This window comes from Oncorhynchus keta, chromosome 29 (assembly GCF_023373465.1).
Source record: "Oncorhynchus keta strain PuntledgeMale-10-30-2019 chromosome 29, Oket_V2, whole genome shotgun sequence".
NCBI lineage: Eukaryota > Metazoa > Chordata > Actinopteri > Salmoniformes > Salmonidae > Oncorhynchus > Oncorhynchus keta.
Genome location: NC_068449.1, coordinates 38,714,346 through 38,736,993, shown reverse-complemented (window position 1 = coordinate 38,736,993; position 22,648 = coordinate 38,714,346). Strand labels below are relative to the sequence as shown.

General features: G+C 42.2%; 2 protein-coding genes across 6 annotated transcripts; one reads left to right on the top strand and one right to left on the bottom strand.

Annotated features, from left to right (window-relative positions):
• Nucleotides 1-2,371: 2,371 nt before the first annotated feature.
• ptgr2 (prostaglandin reductase 2) lies at nt 2,372-12,260 on the top strand. Of its 5 annotated transcripts, XR_004821273.2 has the most exons (11): nt 3,310-3,414; nt 5,057-5,175; nt 5,465-5,656; nt 8,865-9,035; nt 9,265-9,474; nt 10,550-10,671; nt 10,881-10,968; nt 11,403-11,434; nt 11,552-11,700; nt 11,913-11,952; nt 12,051-12,260. XR_004821273.2 is itself a non-coding variant. In XM_035743582.2 (9 exons), the coding sequence occupies exons 1-9, from the start codon at nt 2,450-2,452 to the stop codon at nt 12,113-12,115; spliced, it is 1,047 nt and encodes a 348-aa protein (XP_035599475.1). In that variant the 5' UTR covers nt 2,372-2,449; the 3' UTR covers nt 12,116-12,260. The 5 variants fall into 5 exon arrangements, 4 of the variants coding, with proteins under 4 accessions (XP_035599475.1, XP_052342521.1, XP_035599474.1 ...); XM_035743582.2 differs by lacking the exons at nt 3,310-3,414; nt 11,403-11,434; nt 11,552-11,700 and adding an exon at nt 2,372-2,489; XM_035743581.2 differs by lacking the exons at nt 11,403-11,434; nt 11,552-11,700 and having other exon boundaries at nt 3,307-3,414.
• A 102-nt stretch (nt 12,261-12,362) lies between these two features.
• On the bottom strand, nt 12,363-22,185 carry tmem62 (transmembrane protein 62). Its single transcript, XM_035743580.2, has 15 exons — nt 21,981-22,185; nt 21,557-21,758; nt 21,058-21,169; nt 20,772-20,909; nt 19,905-19,950; nt 19,021-19,162; nt 18,659-18,783; nt 18,142-18,264; nt 17,787-17,942; nt 15,927-16,086; nt 15,636-15,749; nt 15,348-15,432; nt 14,990-15,091; nt 14,608-14,726; nt 12,363-14,356 (listed from the first exon to the last, which is right to left on the bottom strand). Exons 1-15 carry the CDS (start codon nt 22,151-22,153, stop codon nt 14,036-14,038), a joined length of 2,118 nt encoding a protein of 705 aa, XP_035599473.2. The 5' UTR covers nt 22,154-22,185; the 3' UTR covers nt 12,363-14,035.
• Nucleotides 22,186-22,648: the final 463 nt, after the last annotated feature.

Here is a 22,648-nt window from a genome sequence, read left to right as displayed (position 1 = left end):
GTGTCGCTTATTTTCCCTGGTATATTTATCCCTGTGTTTCCTGTCTCACTGTGCCAGTTTGTCTTGTATGTTCAAGTCAACCAGACTGTTCTGTTCTATTCTTGTCTACTCGTCCTCCCCGTTTTGACCTTTCCCTGTTTTCTGGACTCCATTCTATTCTGCCTGCCCTGACCTTGAGCCTGCCTGCCATTCTGTACCTCTGGATCTCTGAACTGGTTTTGACCTTTTGCCTGTCCACGGCCATTCTCTTGCCTACCCCTTTTGGGTTGTTAATAAACATCTTGGACTCTAACCATCTGCCTCCTATGTCTGCATCTGGGTCTCGCCTTGTGCCCTTATACCAGGAGCACTTGTCGTTTCTAAATCCACAAAGTGTACACTCATTCTACAAAAAAACATTGTTTATTCAAAAAGTTGAGATGCTATTTGTTCAAAAAAGCTTATTCATGACAAATATTTCAATGAATTGAATTAATCAAATACTTTTTGTGAAATTGGTCAACAGTAAAACAGAAGTTTTAAATGAAATGCAAGATCCTCTACATCTCATGGGTATCAACCCAGTGGGCACAAACTGCTTGAATCAACATAGTCATTTTAAGAAGGAAAAAATGGGGATGATGCTAACCTGTAGCAACACGATCTTACTGGGATACTTGGGGCGGCAGGTAGCCAAGTGGTTAGAGCATTGGACTAGTAACCGAAAGGTTGCAAGACCAAATCCTCAAGCTGACAAGGTAAAAATCTGTCGTTCTGCCCCTGAACAAGGCAGTTAACCCACTGTTCCTAGGCTGTTGTTGAAAATAAGAATTTGCTCTTAACTGACTTGCCTAGTTAAATAAATAAAAATGTATTTTATTTGTCTAACCAGAACGAACACTTGACCTGATGCACGTTTTGGCAAGTAAGGCTGGCTGATTTAAATGGGTGAAGTCTGCAGCCGTCTCATCATTAGGATAATGTGGGCCATTTACAGGTATGCCAGTAAGTTAACACTCCATCTACTGATCACATTATTTCCAGTGTTTCACTTAAGCAGTTAGCTTCTCACCGAATCACCTGCTAATAGTCATAATTTGTCACCTCCAATATAGAGCAAGCCAAGAGTACAAGACTAGTATAGAATGGTGTTTTATTTCAAACTGGAAGCAAACAAAGAGGAAGCTAAAATAGTTAATTTATTGTTTTGTAATTAGTCAGTCAGTAAACAGTTAAAGCGACAGAACAAAAGTGCAGACTGAACCCTGGTTTTATGGACACAAACAATCAATTGTTTTTCCTGTACAGTGCTATATTTGTACTGTATAGTGTCCAGGCACTCTACACGAAGCTGTTTGACCACAGTAGATGTCCTGCAACACTTTTATATAACCTTGTTTATGGTTCAATCATTTTGCACTGTGAAATATGTAACGTTATGTCCAATATAAAAACACACTGCATTTCAGCTGATAGGCCACTATTTAAGGTCTGCAAAATGAGCACTGACGCTTCTCTGGGCGAAAACTCTGTGGATTTGGAAACTAGAAGTTGTCCTGAGTAGACACAATGGATTGGGAATTATGTATGTATGTCCAATATGGAACAAAGATTGGGTTTAAGCTGATTGGCCACTCTTTAACTAGAAGCGCTCCTGAGTTCAGTGGACCCCGCCCCTTTAATTGCAGCACAACAGAAAGAAAATGTTGTACAGTGAAATAAATGATAGGGTATACACCAAAAAACATTGACCTTTAGGAAAAAAATACATATCTTCTAGAATCATTTTTATTATTCTTTGTATGATAACTAGTGAACAATATATTGATAATTGTGCACATTTTCCATTACTTAAAAATGAAGCATGAGACAGAGGAACGTGTAGCATTGGGGAAAGTAGTGGTACGTGTTGATTGTATGGGGTGCCAATGGGGCCTCGGAGAGGCAGGTTGAGGTTTCCAGGGTTAGAGTAGTGTAGAAGTTGTCATATGCTGAGGCAGTGAAGAAAGTAGAGGAAGATGGGTCAAGGGGGAGGGATCCTGAGAGGAGTGGTGTGAGTAGTAGATCTGTACCAGTACAGAGTGAAACACCAACAAGTGATATATGTTTCAGTAAGATTGGAATTTTGCCCTTTATAGTAATGGTTATCAACTGTACTTACTGTAAGTAGCAGAAAATAGAGGTTGTGGTGGCAGCTGCAGAGAGGTATAGTGGTGTATAGTCATTTTTGTTTTTGTGAGTGTATTAGATGGTAGGGTATTTTTAGTAAAACATTTTTTGTTGTTGATTTTTTAAATGTAAAAATGACAAAGTATAAGGTAGTTGTACTTATAAATTAAGGGAGTTATACTCCAGTCTAGTAGGTGGCGGTGATGCAACATTTATTGGATGCCAACCGCCATTAAACCTCATGAAGAAAAAAGACTTAAAATAAAAACAACGTTTACTTCTGCCATTTTGACTAGAGAATATGTTGCTTGTGCAGAGAGTGGTGCTTAACTCCCGACCTGGTATGTGTAGACTTCTCAGCTGTGTGATACATTTTCTAATTCTCATATAGCAGTCAATTGTACCCTAGCGAGTGTATGAATGGAGACAGTTAACTTTTTTGAAACGACTGGTCAATGATTAGCATCGCATTAATGGCGTTGCGGCTAATGCGGCATTCACACCCAAGTCGGAACTAAACTCGAAAATGTACAACTTGCTATCTGGTTGTAGTTATACACGTGCCGCTTTCAAGCAGTTAGCATGTCGAAATTGTCCTAGTTTCAACTAGTACGTGAATGCAGCATAACTTCGTCAAAAGTTCCTGACTGCAACTCTTGTAAGGGTAGGATTGCAAATAAACGCGTACAAAACAAACCGGTTTCCAAACGGACATCTTTGGTTGGGTCCCTTGTCCATTTTATTAGCTGTAAAGATAAAAACACTGCAATATTTACATACAGATAGGTGTTATTAGCATAGGTGCTAGTCCAAACGCAGTCAGATGGCGCTATTGAGTCGTCAAATTATGGTGGGCAGAAAAAGGTGGGCAGAAAAAGCAAGAAGGTGGGCGGAGCCATATTTCCGTTAGGGAACACTTACTCAAATTCCTGTGTGCAATATCTCAATTCGCCCTTGCATTCCTGAACGCAATTTTTAGAATGATAGCTTTGGAAACAGCAGTTTGGAGATCAAATGTTTAATCAATGAGAGAATATGCAGAAATGTTGACCAAATTCCTTCTACTGTCGGCCACTGGGGTTCCTCATCACCATATGTGGTAGTGAGGGGAAACACCAACCGGATGCTTCACATTTATAAATCCGGTCAAATATCTTGATAATTGTTCTTGCTCATTGCGATTTCACAGACAGAACCATGTCATTATAGTCATCTGCATGCCTTTTGGCTACGTAAAGCGCGAAATTTCAATGCCACGTGAGCACGGTAAACACTATCGAAGATTATTTAATGGCGTTGGAGGGAATGGCTGCGGTTTTACACGCCTCCTGACTAATTGTGCTCTAGCCTAGTGGTTCGAGCGTTGGGCCAGTAACCGAAAGATTGCTGGATCGAATCGCATATATATATATATATTGCGCGCCGGACCTCGGGGTCGCGGATTCGAGACCTGCTCTCTGCTGTTTCATTACAATATTAACTGCGTTGGGATTTGTTTTTCTTAAAGCATGTTAAAATCTACACGTGTGTTCATCGCATGTGACACAACCTCAGTTTAATGGTGTAGGGGCATTACTACTATAGCCCATAAATAGTCATATAAGAGCCAAATGTTGTCTTTTTACAATGAAAAATTGTGTGTGGGGGGGGACTTTATACCCTTTAGGTATAAACGAGGCAAGTCGGTTAAGAACATTCTTATATACAATTTCGGCCTACTGGGGAACAGTGGGTTAATTGCTTTGTTCAGGGGTAAAATGACAGATTTGTACTTTGTCAACTAAGGGATTTGATCCAGCGATCTTTTGGTTGCTGGCCCAACGCTCTAACCACCTGCCACCCCAATAAGAGGTCAGGAAATATTTGTTTTTTGAACATTTTAACCCCTTTTATTTGTTGCATAACTAACTCCATACTTCCTTTTGTTTTGCATGGTTACCTTCAGATGAGTCCTGTGATACTTATGGGGGTCGTAGAGAAACTGCGAACACCATCGCGTTCGTGACTCTTTCCAGAGTGAACCTTAACCTTTCTCCTAACCTTAACCTAATTATCATAACCTGCTGCATAAATGATCCTAACTTAAAGTCAGTTATGACCAGGGGTTGCAACCTAAATTATTTTCCAATTGCTCCGTCCAGAGCAGAACCCTTTTTATTTATTCCTATGTCGTCGTCGTCGCCCCCCACTGAAATTTCACGGGCCGGGAGAGTGTTAGACATGGGGGATTGGCTTTAAGCGCTGAACATCATGACGTGAATTGGAATGTGTTTTAAACTATTACTAGCAATTATAACTTCACCAAATTACTTGTATATATCCTACTAGAGATTATGGATACTTTTGTTACTAAAACATTTAACTGTTTCTCAAGATTTTAAAATAACGGTTATGTTCTGGACACTAGATAATTTTCGTTCTCGATTCAAATCCAAGTTTACTCCTTCAAGGAGTAAATTGGGCACTCGCTCAAAAACCCAACATTTAGGCATGAAGTAGCAAGATGAGCTTTGAGTTTTCCACGTGGAAAATATCAAAATCAGCTCTATGCAACAACTCACACCAACTCTGAAGTTCAGAGTTGTTTTAAAAGAACCACCATACCCTGACTTCATAATAAAATAATAGTGACGATTAGCTTAGTAACTGTGACGCACCGACGTGAACGCAATTGGTCGACAGTATGCTGGGCGGTTTGTTATACAGTCCTCCATTCATTAGCCAATGTGTTTACTATCTATCTCCACATTTCTTTAAATATTTCTGCCGTGCCTATGCTCCATCCATGTGACCATAACCCAAAATATAGTGCCTTTTTAGTGTACTAATTAATGTAGAGACAAAACTATAGACTATACAACAACCACATAAGTAGGCCAAATGGCTCTTCTGTGTTTGTGTTTTACAGGGACTGATGGAGAGCCAGTCCCTGGTCATTTCCGCGTGGAAGAGGCGATTGTAGGACCTTTTCTGAAAGAAGGACAAGTCCTTGTCCGGACCCTCTTCCTGTCTGTTGACCCTTACATGGTGATGCATGGCTGGAAAGAAAAGCTGAAATTAGTCTGCACTTTGCTGACTATATCAAATGTGCATGAAATAAACAAAATGGGACAAATAGTAACCTACGATAAGCTTCCTATTTTATATAGGCTATGTAAAGATGTGTCCAATAAGTGGGCATGGTTAACACCTGCATGAAATGCAATTATAGGCATACAAACAGCCATTTTACTTTCACAAGTGCCCAGTTAAGTTATGGGTAAGGTACTCTAAACAAATACACTGTTCATAATGACATTCCATATTCGTCTTGTAGCGATGTCGCATGAACGAAGACACAGGCGCTGAGTACCTGGCTCCATGGGGGCTGTCTGAGTGTGTGGACGGTGGAGGCGTCGGGGTGGTTGAGTTAAGCCGCTGCGATGGCCTCTCTGTGGATGACATGGTCACCTCGTTCAACTGGCACTGGCAGACGCAATGTTTGATGGATGAAAAGCTCTTACAGAAGGTAGGTTTAGTTTATCATCCACCAGTTTGTCTATCCTACATTATAAACTGGGTAGTTTGAGCCCTGAATGCTGACAGCCGTGGTATATCACAAGTGTGATTTATTTGTATGTTTTTTTGTTACTGTTCTAACCAGATTATAATGGCAATAAGGCACCTCGGCAGTTTGTGGCGTATATGGCTAATATACCACGGCTAAGGGCTGTATCTAGGCACTCTGTTTGGTCTTAAGAATAGCCCTTAGCTGTGGTATATTGGCCATATACAGTTGACGTCGGAAGTTTACATGCACTTAGGTTGGAGGCATTAACTTGTTTTTCAACTACTCCTCAAATTTCTTGTTAACAAACTATAGTTTTGGCAAGTCAGTTAGGACATCTACTTTGCATGACACAAATGTTTCCAACAATTGTTTACAGATTATTTAACTTATAATTCACTGTCACAATTCCAGTGGGTCAGAAGTTTATATACACTAAGTTGACTGTGCCCTTAAACAGCTTGGAAAATTCCAGAAAATGTCATGGCTTTAGAAGCTTCTGATAGGCTAATTGACATTTGAGTCAATTGTGGAGGTGTACCTGTGGATGTATTTCAAGGCCTACCTTCAAACTCAGTGCCTCTGTGCTTGACATCATGGGAAATCAAAATAAATCAGCCAAGACCTCAGAAAACAAATTGTAGCCCTCCACAAGTCTTGTTCATCCTTGGGTGCAATTTCCAAACGCCTGAAGGTACAATGTTCATCTATACAAACAATAGTACGCAAGTAAGCACCATGGAACCACGCAGCTGTCATACCGCTCAGGAAGGAGATGCTTTCTGTCTCCTAGAGATGAACGTACTTTGATGCGAAAAGTGCAAATCAATCCCAGAACAACAGCAAAAGACCTTGTGAAGATGCTGGAGGAAACAGGTACGAAAGTATCTATATCCACAGTAAAAACAAGTCCTATATCGACATAACCCGAGAGGCCGCTCAGCAAGGAAGAAGCCACATGGGGACTAAGATTGTACTTTTTGGAGAAATGTCCTCTGGTCTGATGAAACAAAAATAGAACTGTTTGACCATAATGACCATCGTTATGTTTGGAGGAAAAAGGGGGATGCTTGCAAGCCGAAGAACACCATCCCAACCGTGAAGCACGGGGGTGGCAGCATCATGTCGTGGGGGTGCTTTGCTGCAGGGGGGACTGGTGCACTTCACAAAATAGATGACGTTATGAGGATGGAAAATTGTGGATATATTGAAGCAACATCTCAAGACATCAGTCAGGAAGTTAAAGCTTGGTTGCAAATGGGTCTTCCAAATGGACAATGACTCCAAGCATACTTCCAAAGTTGTGGCAAAATGGCTTAAGGACAACAATGTCAAGACATTGGAGTGGCCATCACAAAGCCCTGACCTCAATCCCATACATTTGTGGGAAGAACTGTTAACGCGTGTGTGCGCAAGGAGGCCTACAAACCGGACTCTGTTACACCAGCTTTGTCAGGAGGAGTGGGCTAAAATTCACCTAACTTATTGTGGGAAACTTGTATAAGGCTACCCGACCCGTTTGGGATAGGGGGCAGCATTTTCACGTTCGGATGAAAAGCGTGCCCAGAGTAAACGTCCTTCTACTCAGGCCCAGAAGCTAATATATGCATGTTATTTGTAGTATTGGACAGAACACTCTGACGTTTCTAAAACTGTTTGAATGATGTCTATGAGTATAACAGAACTTATATGGCAGGTGAGAACCTGAAATCCAACCAGGAAGTGGGAAATCTGAGGTTTGTAGGTTTTCAACTCATTGTCTATCAAATATAGTGTCCATGGGGTCATATTGCACTTCCTAAGGCTTCCACTAGATGTCTGTCTTTAGAACCTTGATTGAGGCTACTACTGAAGTGGGGGCGAATGAGAGCTGATTGAATAAGAGGTCTGCCGGAGTGGCATGAGCTGATCACACACGCACCCGTGAGCGACCTGCGTTCTATTTGCATTTCTAAAGAGGAATTCTCCGGTTGGAACATTATTGAAGATTTATGTTAACATCCCAAAGATTGATTCTATACATCGTTTGACATGTTTCTACGAACTAACTTTTTAAACTTTCGCCTGGACTTGCCCGTGCATTGCAAGTTTGGATTTGTTTACTAAACACGCTAACAAAAGGAGGTATTTGGACATAAATTATGGACATTATCAAACAAATAAAACATTTATTGTGGCACTGGGATTCCTGGGAGTGCATTCTGATTATCATCAAAGGTAAGTGAATATTTATAACTCCTTTTCTGACTTACTGACTCCACAACATGGCAGGTATCTGCATGGCTTGTTTTTGTGTCTGAGCGCCGTACTCAGATTATTGCATGGTTTGCTTTTTCCGTAAAGCTTTTTTGAAATCTGACAGTGGTTTCATTAAGAAGTATATCTATAACTCTGTACATAATAGTTGTCTCTTTTATCAAAGTTTGAGTTTCTGTAAATTGATGTGGCTCTCTCGGCTGTTTTGAGGCACAACATTACTGACTGTAAAGCACCAATGTAAATTGAGGTTTTTGGATATAAATATGAACTTTATTGAACAAAACATACATGAAGTTCTTAGTGCCATCTGATGATCATCAAAGGTTAGTGATTAATTTATCTCCATTTTTGCTTTGTGACTCCTCTTTGGCTGGAAAATGGCTGTATGGGGTTTTGTGATTAGGCTCTGACCTAACATAATCATATGGTGTGCTTTCGCTGTAAAGCCTTTTTGAAATCTGACACGGTATATTAACAAGAAGTGAAGCTTTTAATTTGGTGTATTGCACTTGTGAATGTATGACAGTTAATTAAATGTTTCTGAATTTCTCGCTCTGCCTTTTTAAGCGGATGTTGTCGAGGTTTTCCGCCCTAACAAGTTAAACAATTTAATGGCTATGCTACCAAGTACTCGGTATGTAAACTTCTGTCCCACTGGAAATGTGATGAAAGAATTAAAAGCTGAATTAAATCATCTCTACTATTCTGACATTACAATAAAGTGGTGCTCCTAACTGACCTAAGACAGGGTTTTTGCTTCAGTATATCGATCTAGTGCCCTTTTCATACTACTGAGATGAGCAGATCCACCATAGTTTCTGAAATCGTGCCTACATAGGAAGGAGCCTGTACAGTATAGCTATGTTCTTGGATTTTTTTTTTTCTCTAAAATTATCTAAGTTTTCTACAGGTTGAGCCACAGCTGGTTGATGGACATATATCCTACTTCCTGGGTGCAGTTGGCATGCCTGGTCTCACTGCACTATTGGGTGTTAGAGAGAAGGGTCATGTGACCGACGGAGCCAATCAGACCATGGTTGTCAGTGGAGCTGCAGGGGCTTGTGGGTCCGTAGCTGGGCAGGTAAACACAAGCATGTTACAGTAACCTGATCTCGTTAAACATGGTATGGTCTTTGTGAATGGTGGTTGCCATTTGTCTATCCTCACATTCTCTATACTTGCCCCCAAAACACTTGCTTTCCAAGGTCCCTCTGACATTATCCATCAATGTGTTTTATGAGGGTGAGGTGATGGGACGCAAGAGATGAATTTAAGACTACCAGGGTTTCTGTGTTCCTCCTGCTCTCCAGATTGGCCGTGTGGATGGCTGTACCAGGGTGGTGGGGATCTGTGGGTCTGATGAGAAGTGCAGAGTCCTTGTGGAGGATCTGGGGTTCTCTGCAGCAGTCAACTACCGTCAGGGGGATGTGGCCACAGCACTGAGAGAAAGTTGTCCTAATGGAGTGGATGTCTACTTTGACAATGTGGGAGGGCCCATAAGCGATGCTGTAATAGCACAGGTAAGCAGGCTTTACTGTCTTTTGGTGTCTTGACGCAGACAGGATATTGAGAGATTGGGACTGTGGTTCTATCTGCAATTGTCGGAATTGCGTTATTGACCTAGCCTTGTTCTGTTCAATGTTCTGTACCTAATATAGTACTCAATTTGTGTGTTCAGACAGCAATCATTTGCTGAAGTGGTTACACTAGTTAGAATAACAACGGGTGTGTGCAGTAGTGTAGGATGATTGGCGCTCCTGCTTCCCATCACTCGGAAGTTATGTAGCAAGATTGACTACTGTGCCTGCCGTGGACGTTTTCCAGTTTGCGTTGCAGTTTCAAAATCCTAGTAATAACTTTTTTATTTTTTAAAGCCTCAAAGATAAGATTATCCTAGTCCTTTTGGGCTAACCACAGCACTCAACTAGCTAGGCAATGTTAGCTGTCTCGCTTTCTAGGACATTCACTCATTTGCGTGTAAACAATATGCTAGTTGGCTACCACGTTCTTCTCAACCGTATCTAGCAAGCCACAAGATGCCAAAAAAGTCAACCACAGGGCAAATCAGATTTGACAATTCACATGGCCAGGAATCTGTTTTGTTTGACTTCAAATCACCAAAAGTGAAATCTCCTATCCAATGTGTCCTTTATTGTCTGTTCAGACTGCAGGAAAGAGCGCATTTCAGTAGGATATGCAAAAAAATAATTTCAGTCACTTCAAACTGCCAATGTAAACTAGGCTTAAAGGCTTCTTTACACTACTTTGATGACAAACTAGGTCCAGGAGAGACTTGTGTAAGGAGACGGTAGTGTGGGACACATACACCATCTAAGTGGTCCAGTGTAAAGACAATGGCTCACACCACATGTTCCTGCCAGAATTACCTTAAAGACCTTCATTCCCAACCCCCCTCACACCTGATTCAATTAGTCAACTAATCATCAAGCCTTTGACTAATTTAATCAGGTGTTTACTGTTAAAATAAATGAAATGCTGGGGGGCTTGAGAAGAGGGTTGGAGTATGGAGCAGTTTTGCTCTGTCCACCCTGATAGTGACTGACACGCATTCCTCTTCCCTTCATTCATCTCCAGATGAACAATGATGGTCACGTTATCCTTTGTGGACAGATCTCCCAGTACAACAAGGACGTGCCCTACCCACCACCTCTCTGTGATGAGACTCGGGAGGCACTGCAAAGTAAAAACATAACCAGGTACTCAATGGTCTGTCTCTCAGATAACTGAAGGAACATTTGGCATTGCAGTAGTACTTTACATGATTCTGGTATACTTTAATAGTCATTTGAAGTGTATTACTAAATATTTGAGAAATCTGTAAACGGTTCTAACACATTTGAGATGCCTGAGCTGCTAGTTGGCCCAGTCTGCATCTGTGTTAGAAAGCTCTACTCTATCCCACCAGGGAGCGGTTCATGGTGCTGAACTACATGGAGAAACACGAAGCCGGCATAATCCAGCTCAGTCAGTGGGTCAGAGAGGGGCAGATCAAGGCAAGGCAAAGTCTGTCTGAGGCCATCTTGATGTTTTGTATACTTGGAAGTTCTGAAGTTTAAAACTTAGTAGACCTCTCTTGCGAGGGTTCTGCACATTTCTACCAACATGGTGCTACATTTAAGGTCGTTACTTGGGGGGGGGCCTTTCAACACCAAACTGATCAAATACCAAAGTCAGTGGCCACTATCTGATATTTTCCTGATTGACTGATCAACTGAGTCGCCTAATCAGAATAGTTGACAAGTCAGATTTTTATTTTTGATTGAAGCCTGCACATTTCTTGATAGCTTTCGAATCTGAGTGTGGAAGTCTCAGTCCGCCCTCTTTAACATATAGAGTAAAACAATTAACGGCCTCTTTACAAATCAGAATGTTGCATAAACTTCATTTGAACTACCTTTTTTTTTTTGTCTGCTGATTTTGCCCTTAGGTGGGTGGAAATTTGAGACAAATTATCCAAAGGTAAGTGTTATTAAAACGACTTTCAGAACGCTTGTCTTTATATTCTTCTGTCGTTGTTGTATTTTCACAACAGACGCAACATTTTGCAATGGAATCCGATTAATGAATACTCCCCAGGTGAGGCGCAATACGACTCAAGCGCTTCCAGCTGATTGACAGGAAATGTGCTTCGGTCAGCAATGTTCGTTTACATAGTGTGCTTTACGTGTGACGGCATCGAGATGCAAGCCGACAGAACCATATACCTACAGGCGCTCATAAGTTGGGTAAATGATTCTTTCCTGTGGATATTTTTTCTCAAATTATGACCCACAAGGACCAACCGCACAGACAACTGGTAAAATCTAAGATTTGAGCACATGGTAAACAGTGGTGCCATGTTTGAAATAGTTACTCAACCTTCCCCCTCAGCTTGACCCCCATATCTGAGTACATTCTTTTTTGCACTATATGATTTGTCCCTCCATTCTCCCTTCAGGTGTTGGAGACGGTAGTAAATGGCATTGAGAATATGGGAGGTAAGTGTGTTTCTGGTAATGGTGTAGTTGCACTTAAATGACCATCTTAAAATCAATTTACCACAACCCTGAGAATTGAGCTTTACTTTATTTTGCAGTGGCCTTTTGCTCCATGATGAAAGGAGGAAACATTGGTAAACAGATCATTAAAATATCAGATTGATTCAAATCCCTGGTGGCACCATCAGAAGCTACTGGAATCACAAGCTTTTTTTTTTTTTTTTTTTTTTTACACTACTTCCTGCCTTTGATTTCTATACTGACAATAACTGGATGGACTGAATAAAATTATTTGTAGTTGCACTGTACTGAATGTCTATTTTCTTATAACCTTTGTAATATACTTAACCGATCTGTGACAGTCTAATTATCAACATGCTAAATTGCAAAGAATTCAATGAAGTCTTAGATCTCATTCCACTTGACTAAACAATTTATTTCACAGCACTATAAACCATTAATAAAATCTGAACTTCATTTCAATGATCAATTTGAAAATGGGTATCTGATTTTACACTTGCCACAATCTATTTCATAAGTAACATTACAGCAAACATCCAAGTAGTGGTTATGCTCTGCCCAGATGCCAGTTTAATTCTGCTCTCATGCAAAGTCCTTATGGAATTATGTTTGGCCTGATGAGGAGTTGGCAAAATATCAGACTGGCACCCAGGCTACCTACCTAGCTTGGGGCAACTGCTGGTGAAACTGAGTCAGCCAACCCTTTACATTCTGGTGTTAAAGCTGACCATGAATAAAAAGTACAGCTCTGGACAATCAAGTCATGAAACCTCTAATCTCCACTTCATAATCAGCATTGGGCAACTTGTGCGATGCTCTAATAAACCCTGATACATGGGACCAATACGAACTTTGATACATTCTATAAAGGAAAACCACAACTCCCTGACTGACGATCCAATCCTAGGGGAAATGAGGACAATGGGATGTGGACATGGTGGTAAAAAGACTGTCTACGCCAAGGGTTGAACAGCCATAGCACCGCCCACAAGCAATGTGACATCCGTAAAGTTTAGTCATAACTTAAATTCCAATTTTCTTAATTCAATGTAGAAATTGAACCCCAACCTGAGTCCAGAGTAGTGCTGGACTTTGGCAGGTACTCTCACCTCAACATTTCTATTGCTTGAGCTCCATGTTCCTCTCAGAATATTAGCTCAAATATTGTGACGCTCCGGCACCTAAATACAAACAGTACCAGCACCTATCAGTCTAAGTCGAGCGCCCAGTGCTGGTCTGAAACTCCCCAATATCTGCTTTCTATACATAACACACAGCTGCCCAAATCAACTTCTCAATAGAGAATAACCATCACAAAGGAAATAATAAAAAAATGAACTGCACAATCTCAGGTCATTGCACCTGTGCTATTATTTAGCATTGATTGTTTTAACATGCTTTAAGTGGATAGATTCACCACTGAATATATAAAAAGGTCAGTCTTTTGGTTCAAGTCCTTCCATTCCTGAGTAACAGCTGTTATCTTAAGCCAGATTCTCAGAGCTCAAAATAAACATTTAAACTACCTCGGGTATAGCAGACCAATCACCCACCGATGTAAAATATAACTAGTTTGCAATAACCAAATACAAAACCTGCCAGAGCAGGACTGATTATGTATCCTCTGGAAAGTGGTGATGTGGCAGTTGGCCGAGGCAACACTTTGAATTGAATAACCGCTACAAATCAAGTCTCAAGTGGGCAACTAATACATACGTTTACCACAGCAGAATACAGTGGTGAGAGACTCAATCAGCTTTGAGGAACAGCAGTCATTGGCTGAACAATTCTATCCACAATATACACTGTACGAACACCTTCATTGCGCTGACTGTATAGGGGTGTGGTCTACACATGCAATACACTAACATGCATATGAACCAACTACTTTTAAACTGTTTAAAAATGTGGGAAATAAGATGAGGGGAAAGTAGCTTTGAAGGGAGAGCGAGAAACAACTCTGCACAAAAGAGTAGTTTGAAATATGAGATAGAAAAGTAGAGCCAATGTAGTTTGCCATAACTAAGAGAATCCCCCAGTAGAAAGAAAATAAGTGCAACTGTCAAGAGGCTGTGGTTGTCTTGCTGTCGTCACGGAGACAGGGGGCGGGGCCCTTCCAGGCGCGGTAGACCAATATCAGGGCGATCCCTACTGCCCACGTGCGGACTGGGGACAGGAAGAAGGCCAGCGGTCCATATGTCTCCAGCAGGAAGTAACAAGAGTATCCCTGCCAGGCTAACAGCAGCAACATGGCTGTATGCACCCCTAGAGTCTTCCACCGATAGCCCGGACGCAAGAAGTGTGAGCGGACGGAGTTACCACGACTACGCAGGTGAAGGCTCCAGCACAGGTAACAGGTGAGAGGCATGTTGAAGAAGAGCAGCTGTTGGGGAAATGGAGGAAAGACACAGGGATAAGAGTTTGTCAACTACAGGTAACCCTTTAAGGGAAAAATGACCACTGCCTTAAAGTCTCCCCCTTCTTTATACATCTGGTAGAACTTTACTAAAAGCCACCAGGCATGACTTATTATAATGCAGTTATCATGCACTAAGACCTGTCATGAGCATGTATGAACGCCGTATCTCTCAATATCATCTCATAATGATCCTGACTAAATACCAGCCTCCTCACCTGCCCCACCCCAACAACATAAGTGAGACTTCCCTCGAGGAAGTGTCCGTCGATAACCACTCCGAAGGCAAAGCAAGCCCCAATGTGACCATCAATCAACTCTCCTATGAACCAGGGACCTGCAGAGACAGGGTGAGTAGACGAACACAACACAGTCAGTGCTAATTGGCATATTTCCCCTTGGCCCTAACCCTAAGATGTTTGAGGATATGAAGGGTCTGGATAGGTATAATCAAATAAAGGATTACAGGCTCACACCTTACAGCTCTATACATGTTGAAGGGACACAGGCAAGGGGTAGGGAGCAAGTTGAGACCGGCTGACAGGGTGAAGAGACTGAGTTTAATGGATGGTTGTCCTCTGGACCCAGTAGGAAACTCACCTAAGGCAGTGCAGAGGTTGAAGAGCAGTAGAGAGTAGTAGAAAGTGTCTGCTTTACTGACCAAGTGCAGGGACAGACAGGCGCAAGAGGACAGACTTGACCCTGGGAGACACATGAAAACAGGTAAGATTGAAAACTACAAATCGACAAAAAGAGTTGTCACAGACAACAAATTGCGTATTACAGACAATACATGTATTTATCAACGTGAGGTTGTGTGGAATGATATGCAAAAATCCTAGATTTTCTTTCACTGTATAGGATGGCTGAGAACAATAACTATGGCCATTTTCACACCGGTAACAACCAGCTTGATACTACCATGGTTGACGTGACAGGAGTGTCTGGCGGATCTCACCTCTGACAGAGGGCAGAGGCATGAACCTGAACGCCACAAGCACTCCAATATTCAGCAGCATCCCTGTGACAAAGGCTACCCGGGCCTGTGGACAGACAGGACCGTTTATACAGTAGGTCTACAGAGCACAGCTGGTGAAGACATGATGGTTAAATGTTAGAAGACCTTTTGCTATAGAGGTTGAGTCAGCAAGTAACATACAGGCAGAGAGGCAGGTCAACAACGAAGGTCACCCGTTCGCATCTCAAGACTGACAGGAAAATCAAGTATTCTTCTTTGTCTTCTTACCAGAATGTAGTGGTCAGTGAGCAGGATGAAAGACTGGAAGAAACCAAAGCTGGGGGAGAGGTCCTCTTCCAGGGTGAAGAGCTGTTCTCGGAAAGTCGACCGCCCCACCGCGTCCTAACACCACAACACGCACACAGAATAAGAGAGGCCACATCACCTGAACTAGTAACAAAACATCTGGTAGCTATCTGAGAAAACATTGGCTAACTTTTGAACAACTTTTTAAAACATTTGACAACCTCTTAGCATGTCTATATAATAGAAGATATGAGGTAATGGGTGTTGTGCAACCTTCACTTTGACAGTGACAGTGTGCAGCCCAGCGAGGTAGAGCGAGGGTTCCCATGGCACCACATACAGAGGACCTCCAGCAGACTGGCCTTCACCCATCTCCACCCCGTCCACGCTGACGTGAACTGCTGTGACCGGGGCATCAGAGAAGGCCAGGATCCTGAGGGGACCGGAGAGGCCAGGGTTAGAATACAGGAGGATAGGGGAAGATTATCACACACATCTGCAGAGACAGGTGAGCCAAAATGAAACATTGTTGACAAACTTTGTGGTATGGAGATAGTTGAAGTCAGAGGTTTACATATACCTTCGACAAATACATTTAAACTAAGTTTTTCACAATTCCTGACATTTAATCCTAGTAAAAATTCCCTGTCTTAGGACAGTTAGGATCACCACTTTATTTTAAGAATGAAATGTCAGAATAATAGTAGAGTGATTTATTTCAGCTTTTATTTATTTCATCACATTCCCAGTGGGTCAGGAGTTTACATACACTCAATTAGTATTTGGTAGCATTGCCTTTCAATTGTTTAACTTGAGTCAAACTTTTCAGGTAGCCTTACACAAGCTTCCCACAATAAGTTGGGTGAATTTTGGCCCATTCCTCCTGACAGAGCTGGTGTAACTGAGACAGGTTTGTAGGCCTCCTTCCTCACACACGCTTTTTCAGGTGTGCCCACAAATGTTCTATGGGATTGAGGTCAGGACTTTGATGGCCACTCCAATACCTTGACATTGTTGTCCTTAAGCCATTTTGCCACAACTTTGGAAGCATGCTTGGGGTCATTGTCCATTTGGAAGACCCATTTGCGACCAAGCTTTAACTTCCTGACTGATGTCTTGAGATGTTGCTTCAATGTATCCACATAATTTTCTATTTTGTGAAGTGCACCAGTCCCTCCTGCAGCAAAGCACCCCCACAACATGATGCTGCCACCCCGTGCTTCACAGTTGGGATGGTGTTCTTCAGCTTGCAAGCCTCCCCCTTTTTCCTCCAAACATAACGATGGTCATTATGGCCAAACAGTTCTATTTTTGTTTCATCAGACCAGAGGACATTTCTCCAAAAAGTACGATCTTTGTCCCCATGTGCAGTTGCAAACCGTAGTCTGGCTTTTTAATGGAGGTTTGGAGCAGTGGCTTCTTCCTTGCAGAGTTTGAGGTCTTGTCTGATTTATTTAAATTTTCCCAAGATGTCAAGCAAAGAGGGACTGGGTTGGAAGGTCGGCCTTGAAATTCATCCACAGGTACACCTCCAATTGACTCAAATGATTTCAATTAGCCTATCAGAAGCTTCTAAAGCCATGACATCATTTTCTGGAATTTTCCAAGCTGTTTAAAGGCACAGTCAACTTAGTGTATATAAACTTCTGACACACTGGAATTGTGATACAGTGAATTATAAGTGAAATAATCTGTCTGTAAACAATTGTTGGAAGAATGACTTGTCATGCACAAAGTAGATGTTCTGACCGACTTGCCAAAACTATAGTTGTTAACAAGAAATTTGTGGAGTGGTTGAAAAAACGACTCCAACCTAAGTGTATCGAAACTTCTGACTTCAACTGTAGGTGATAAAGAACCTTTTCACACTATTGTGCTGAACTGTACTGGTTCCAATATTTTCTTTGCATATTACCCTGTCCAGCACAGTTCCAGCAGCTGTGGTGGATGTGTAACCAGTTCAGTTCGGCTGAGTAGTGTGAAAAGGGTGATCGTTTTATGGAATAGAGAGATAGATGGTATGGTATGTGTGTAAAAAAAAGGCACAGTGGGTGATGGTGATTCTGTATGGTGGTGTAGGTTAGAGGTCATGGCATGGGGTTTAGGGTTGAAGCACACACACAGAAGGGACACCTGATGTGGGTAGAGCTTTGTATTCTCCCCAGTGGCTCCACTCCAGGATGGAGGTACTGCGCCTCCTTGGGGTTGGTGATGAGTACTGCAGGCCACTGCTGAAACTTCAGGTCCATGAAACTCAGCAGGTCATGGTCAAATGCCAGCACTCTGTACCTGAAGAGAGGGGGAGAAAGGAAGAAAGGAAAGAGGGGGAGAATGACCGAGAAAGAGAGAGAAAAGGAATATATCGGTGTTGTGTGATAACTTTATTTGTAGCACAATTTAAACGGACCACAAATACAGGTGTGTGTGTTTGTCTGAGCCTGAGTGAGTGAGGGAGTGTGTAAAAAGTATGATGCATCTATAGACTTACCTGCGATTGTCCATCCAGTCACCGAGCTCCAGTTCCAGGGTGCCCTCGGGGTGTCTGCTGTGTAGTACAGGCATCAGGCCGCCCAGAGTGTGTAGGTGACCACACAGGTACGCTACAGCCGAGCTACACACACACACATAGGTAACAATTACATCACAGATGTATATGGTACAAAAATCTCAACTAACTGGATTCAATAACTGTGCTATTGAGTATGTATAACGTTCGGACACTGTGTTGCAATAGTGCTTTAAAGGAGCTTGTTCCGAAAAGCGTTGGCAATAAATATAATTGAGTGGCCTTTCCGGAACATTATTTTACCATTTCCACTATGCTATTAACTAATTTATAACTAAAAACTGACCTATGCCAGAACTGTTATAACAACAGTATACTAGTTAATTATCCAAAACCTGTTTAGAGGGTGTTTAAATGAGAGAGGCAGACTAACAGAAAGACAGGCTTATAGAAACCCACAAACATTATTTTGTTACCTCATCTCACACACATCTGTTACCTCATCACGCCTCTCAGCCCTGGAAAGGGGGAGATGACCGTTGAAGTGGTGTAGTGGCCAAACCAGATGGTCTGGTTGCTGCTGTGGCTCTCAGTCCTGAAGGATGCCAACAGGTCCATCTGAGTCTAATGTATGGTGTTGCATAAGGACATTTAAAAAAAATATTACGCAAATAGACTGTAATGTCTCAGTCTTATGTTTAAATTAATGACAGAGTAGGGTGGGAAAGTATTTAGTTTTGTTGCGCTAGCCTGCTCCCAGATCAGTTTGTGTTGTATTGTATAGCCAACTCATATGGTTGTTGTAATGCCAAACAGATCTGGGACCAGGCTGGTGTTAAGCTGGTTGGGGGCATACTGTACCTGGTTGAGAATGCCATAGAAGTTGTACGGCCGCTTGGGTCCGGGGGTGATGGTTGCATCAGCACAGATGAAGGAGTAGTTGCCGAAGGGAGTCTTGTGGACATAGTGGAAGGAGCCAACTTTCTGATTGGCTGAGTATTTCCTGGGAATATAATCATCATTATTGTGTGGCAGAGTTTGTGACTGCATACAGTGTGGTGTTCATGTTGGAACAAACCTCAACAATTACCATGCAGACACGAGACAGATGTCATATTTTGAGAGACTGTGTTTTAAAAAGAGAATGAGCTACAAACTGTGGAGCAGGGTCTCCCAAACCCGGTCCTCGGGACCCCGAAGGGGTGCACGTTTTGGTTTTTGCCCTAGTACTACACAGCTGATTCCAATAATCAACTAATCATCAAGCTTTGATCATTTGAATCAGCTTGTAAATTGTATATCTGGCTTTAGATTGATTCTAACTATCTGAGCTAGATATAAAGCTATGTTAATAAGTCTAGTGCTCATGTTACACAGACAAGCGAACGCTGAGAGGCAACTCACTCACACTAGCTACACTAGAGAGAGCTGGTTGCTAGAAAGCTAGTCATATAACTAGTAGGAGTCTCTGAACATGAATCACAGTGACACTTGTCATATTTCAGGAGTATTCGACTCTGACCCTACGAGGTCCGGAACCTGCTGGTTTTCTGTTCTACCGGATAATTAATTGCACCCACCTGGTGTCCCAGGTCTAAATCAGTCCCTGAATAGAGGGCAACCATGAGAAAGCGCAGTGGAACTGGCTTCGAGGTCCAGAGCTGAGTTGAAAGGGCCTACTGTATGTCTTTGACACATGTAAACAACATTCATTCCAGATATAGCAGGCAAGAGTGAACACTGACCTGTAGTAGTTGTTGACACTATCCAAGGAAATAATATTGAAGGCATCTATCAGAAACATAATAAAAACAGGAATGTAGCTAAGTAAGAGAGACCTTGCAAAACATAATGAACATATACCATCTCCTGGCCAAGGCATCTAACCTTGGTATTAATTCCCTCATCCCTGTTGATTAACATCTATCCATACCAGTAACCACAGGGACTCACATAGCCTAAATGTCCTGCTGTTACGATCTATTCTGGACTGAACTAATGTCAACCAGAGAAAGGCTCTTTTGAAGTGTCTTTAACAACGGGTTGTAGTGGACAGTTAGGCTGTAGGAGATTTCGTGTTTCAACTCTAATAGCATTTGTGATTCAATATCAATGGAGGGGCATTAAGCAGTGACGATCCTGACTGCTCAGCTTTGAGGTAAAATTCACAAAGAATGCACATATCTGTAGGTGTGTGGATTCTTTACATATTCTACACTCTTAGAAAGCAAGGTGCTCTCTTGAACCTAAAAGGGGTCTTCAGCTCTCCCCATAGGATAACCTTTTGAAGAACCCTTTTTGGTTCCAGGTAGAACCATTTTGGTTTTTAGGTAGAATCATTTTGGGTTCAATGTAAAACCCTTTCCACAGAGGATTCTACATGGAACCAAAAAGGGTTCTCCTATGGGGACAGCCGAAAAACCCTTTCAACCCTTCCAAGTCCAATTCAACTAACTGGCTTTGCAGATTTCTAGACATTTACGACCCAATTCCATACCAATTTATCAACCCTGTTCATAGGATCTTCCCGATTATTTTTTTGTTGGGGGGGGGGGATTCTGGAAATCATGAAGTGTAAGAGAATATCAGAGGAGGTATATTATATTAGTCACCATGGTTTCCGCGGATGTCGATCCATTTTGTGCGTTCCAGCACCCGAGACCTCTTCAAGATGTCGTGATAGGCCTGCCACTCCACCTCATGCTGCAGGGAGCCCACCTTGCTTTCGGTCTTCGCATCCGTCAGGTCTCCTGTTTGGTGGACAGACGGAGTGACTTATGAGAAATAATAACTCACTTCAGGTTCATGGCTGCTCTTGTGATAGTGCTGAAACTCTGCAAGCTGTAATGTTTGGGGGCTGCTAATAAACTAATGAGCAAGAAGCAATGGCCGAAGTACCTGTTGCGAGCACAAGAGCAGGTTGGATCACTTCAACGGTATTAGTGCAGAACTTCTCAAAGTCATAAATTCGTTTTTTGTCATGGAATCGACTGATATGAATGTCAGACACCTGTGCAGGTACAGGACATAATTCAGGGGTTAAAAGCACAAACTAGGGCATCGTCTAGCTCGTTTTGACAAGATATTCCACTTGGTACATCCCCTCCTCTAGTCAACAAACATGTTACTTATTACCTAGCTAGTTACAACTGGGTTCAAAGTTTAAAACCTGATGGCTGGCCGGTGCCAACTTTGTCCATGCATGACAGCACAGCACCCAAAAAGGAAACTGGACTGTGACCCCATCCAGTGTAGATTGTGACATGACCACTACTACCCAGGGGGCTACTTACTTGCTAACAGCTGTCACCCTGACAATTGACACTGACGGTCACAACACTTAGTTAGCAAGTTAGCAATTAGCTAGCAAATCGAGTTAGAAGCTGGATCCACTCACCTGCACGAACCAGAATATGTTATCCAATTCGCCGCCGGGATACGGAGGAAGACATGTCCCAGCCTCCTCTCCATCCCCGGCGTTGAACTGCGGAACACTCCGTTTGGGGTGCCAGGAGGTGTCATAGCTCTCCAGCACCCAGGAAGCTAAGCACGCCAGTGCTAGTCCCACAAGAACTAGTGCTCCGAACAGCTTGAGCATCCTGTAGTGACGAAAGAGCGGTGGGAATCTACTGGACAGAATACTGGCGAGAGCAACATCAACACACCTATGCTAGCTATATTAGCTACTAACTACATTGAGCCGCTGGCCACTCAGACCGTTCGATTTCTATTTGCGACCATAGCCAGATCGAGCTACACACGAAACATTGTCCTCTCAGATTGTTTTGAAAAAGCTAGCTATAAGGAAATACCATACTGACCGGTTGTGCATGGCTACGTCATCGCTGTATGAATCACTCCCACAAATCCCTGCGCGGGTGTAATTTAGGGTCCAGTTCCAAACCAAATCTCTTGACTCTGTTCCTAGTTTCTTGTTGATTTGCTCGTTGCACTTCTGAAAATACATACACAACCAGATAGGTGTAAGCAGCATGTGAGAGAACCGAGCACATTCCCGTTTCCTAATACTTATTTATAGATAAGCAATGTTCTAGTGGCAAGAATTAGAGTTTGAGATGTAATTGGTTGGGATTGGCTCCAAATCTAAATGAGCAGTTTTTAACATAATCTTCATGCTCTTTTGAAGTATGTTATTCTTACAAATCTAATGCTTAGCTTTTAGCAAATGCTCTGTGAATTATGGTTATTCATACAAGGACTCATAAAATGTGGTAGAGAGACAATATCAAAGCACACATGATATTGTGCGGAAGCATGTTGTTATCACACAACAGTATGCTTATGCAACAAATTCTACAATGCTGTCATATCTGGATCTTCATTGATGAAAAAAAGCCCGATTAAAATGAAAGAACAGAATATAATACAATTGAATATAATATAATAGAGGGGGTGAAATTCTAATACGAGGCTACACTTGCAAGAGCGTGTAATAGTAACTAAAGGCTGGGCACCTCCTGTCGGGCAA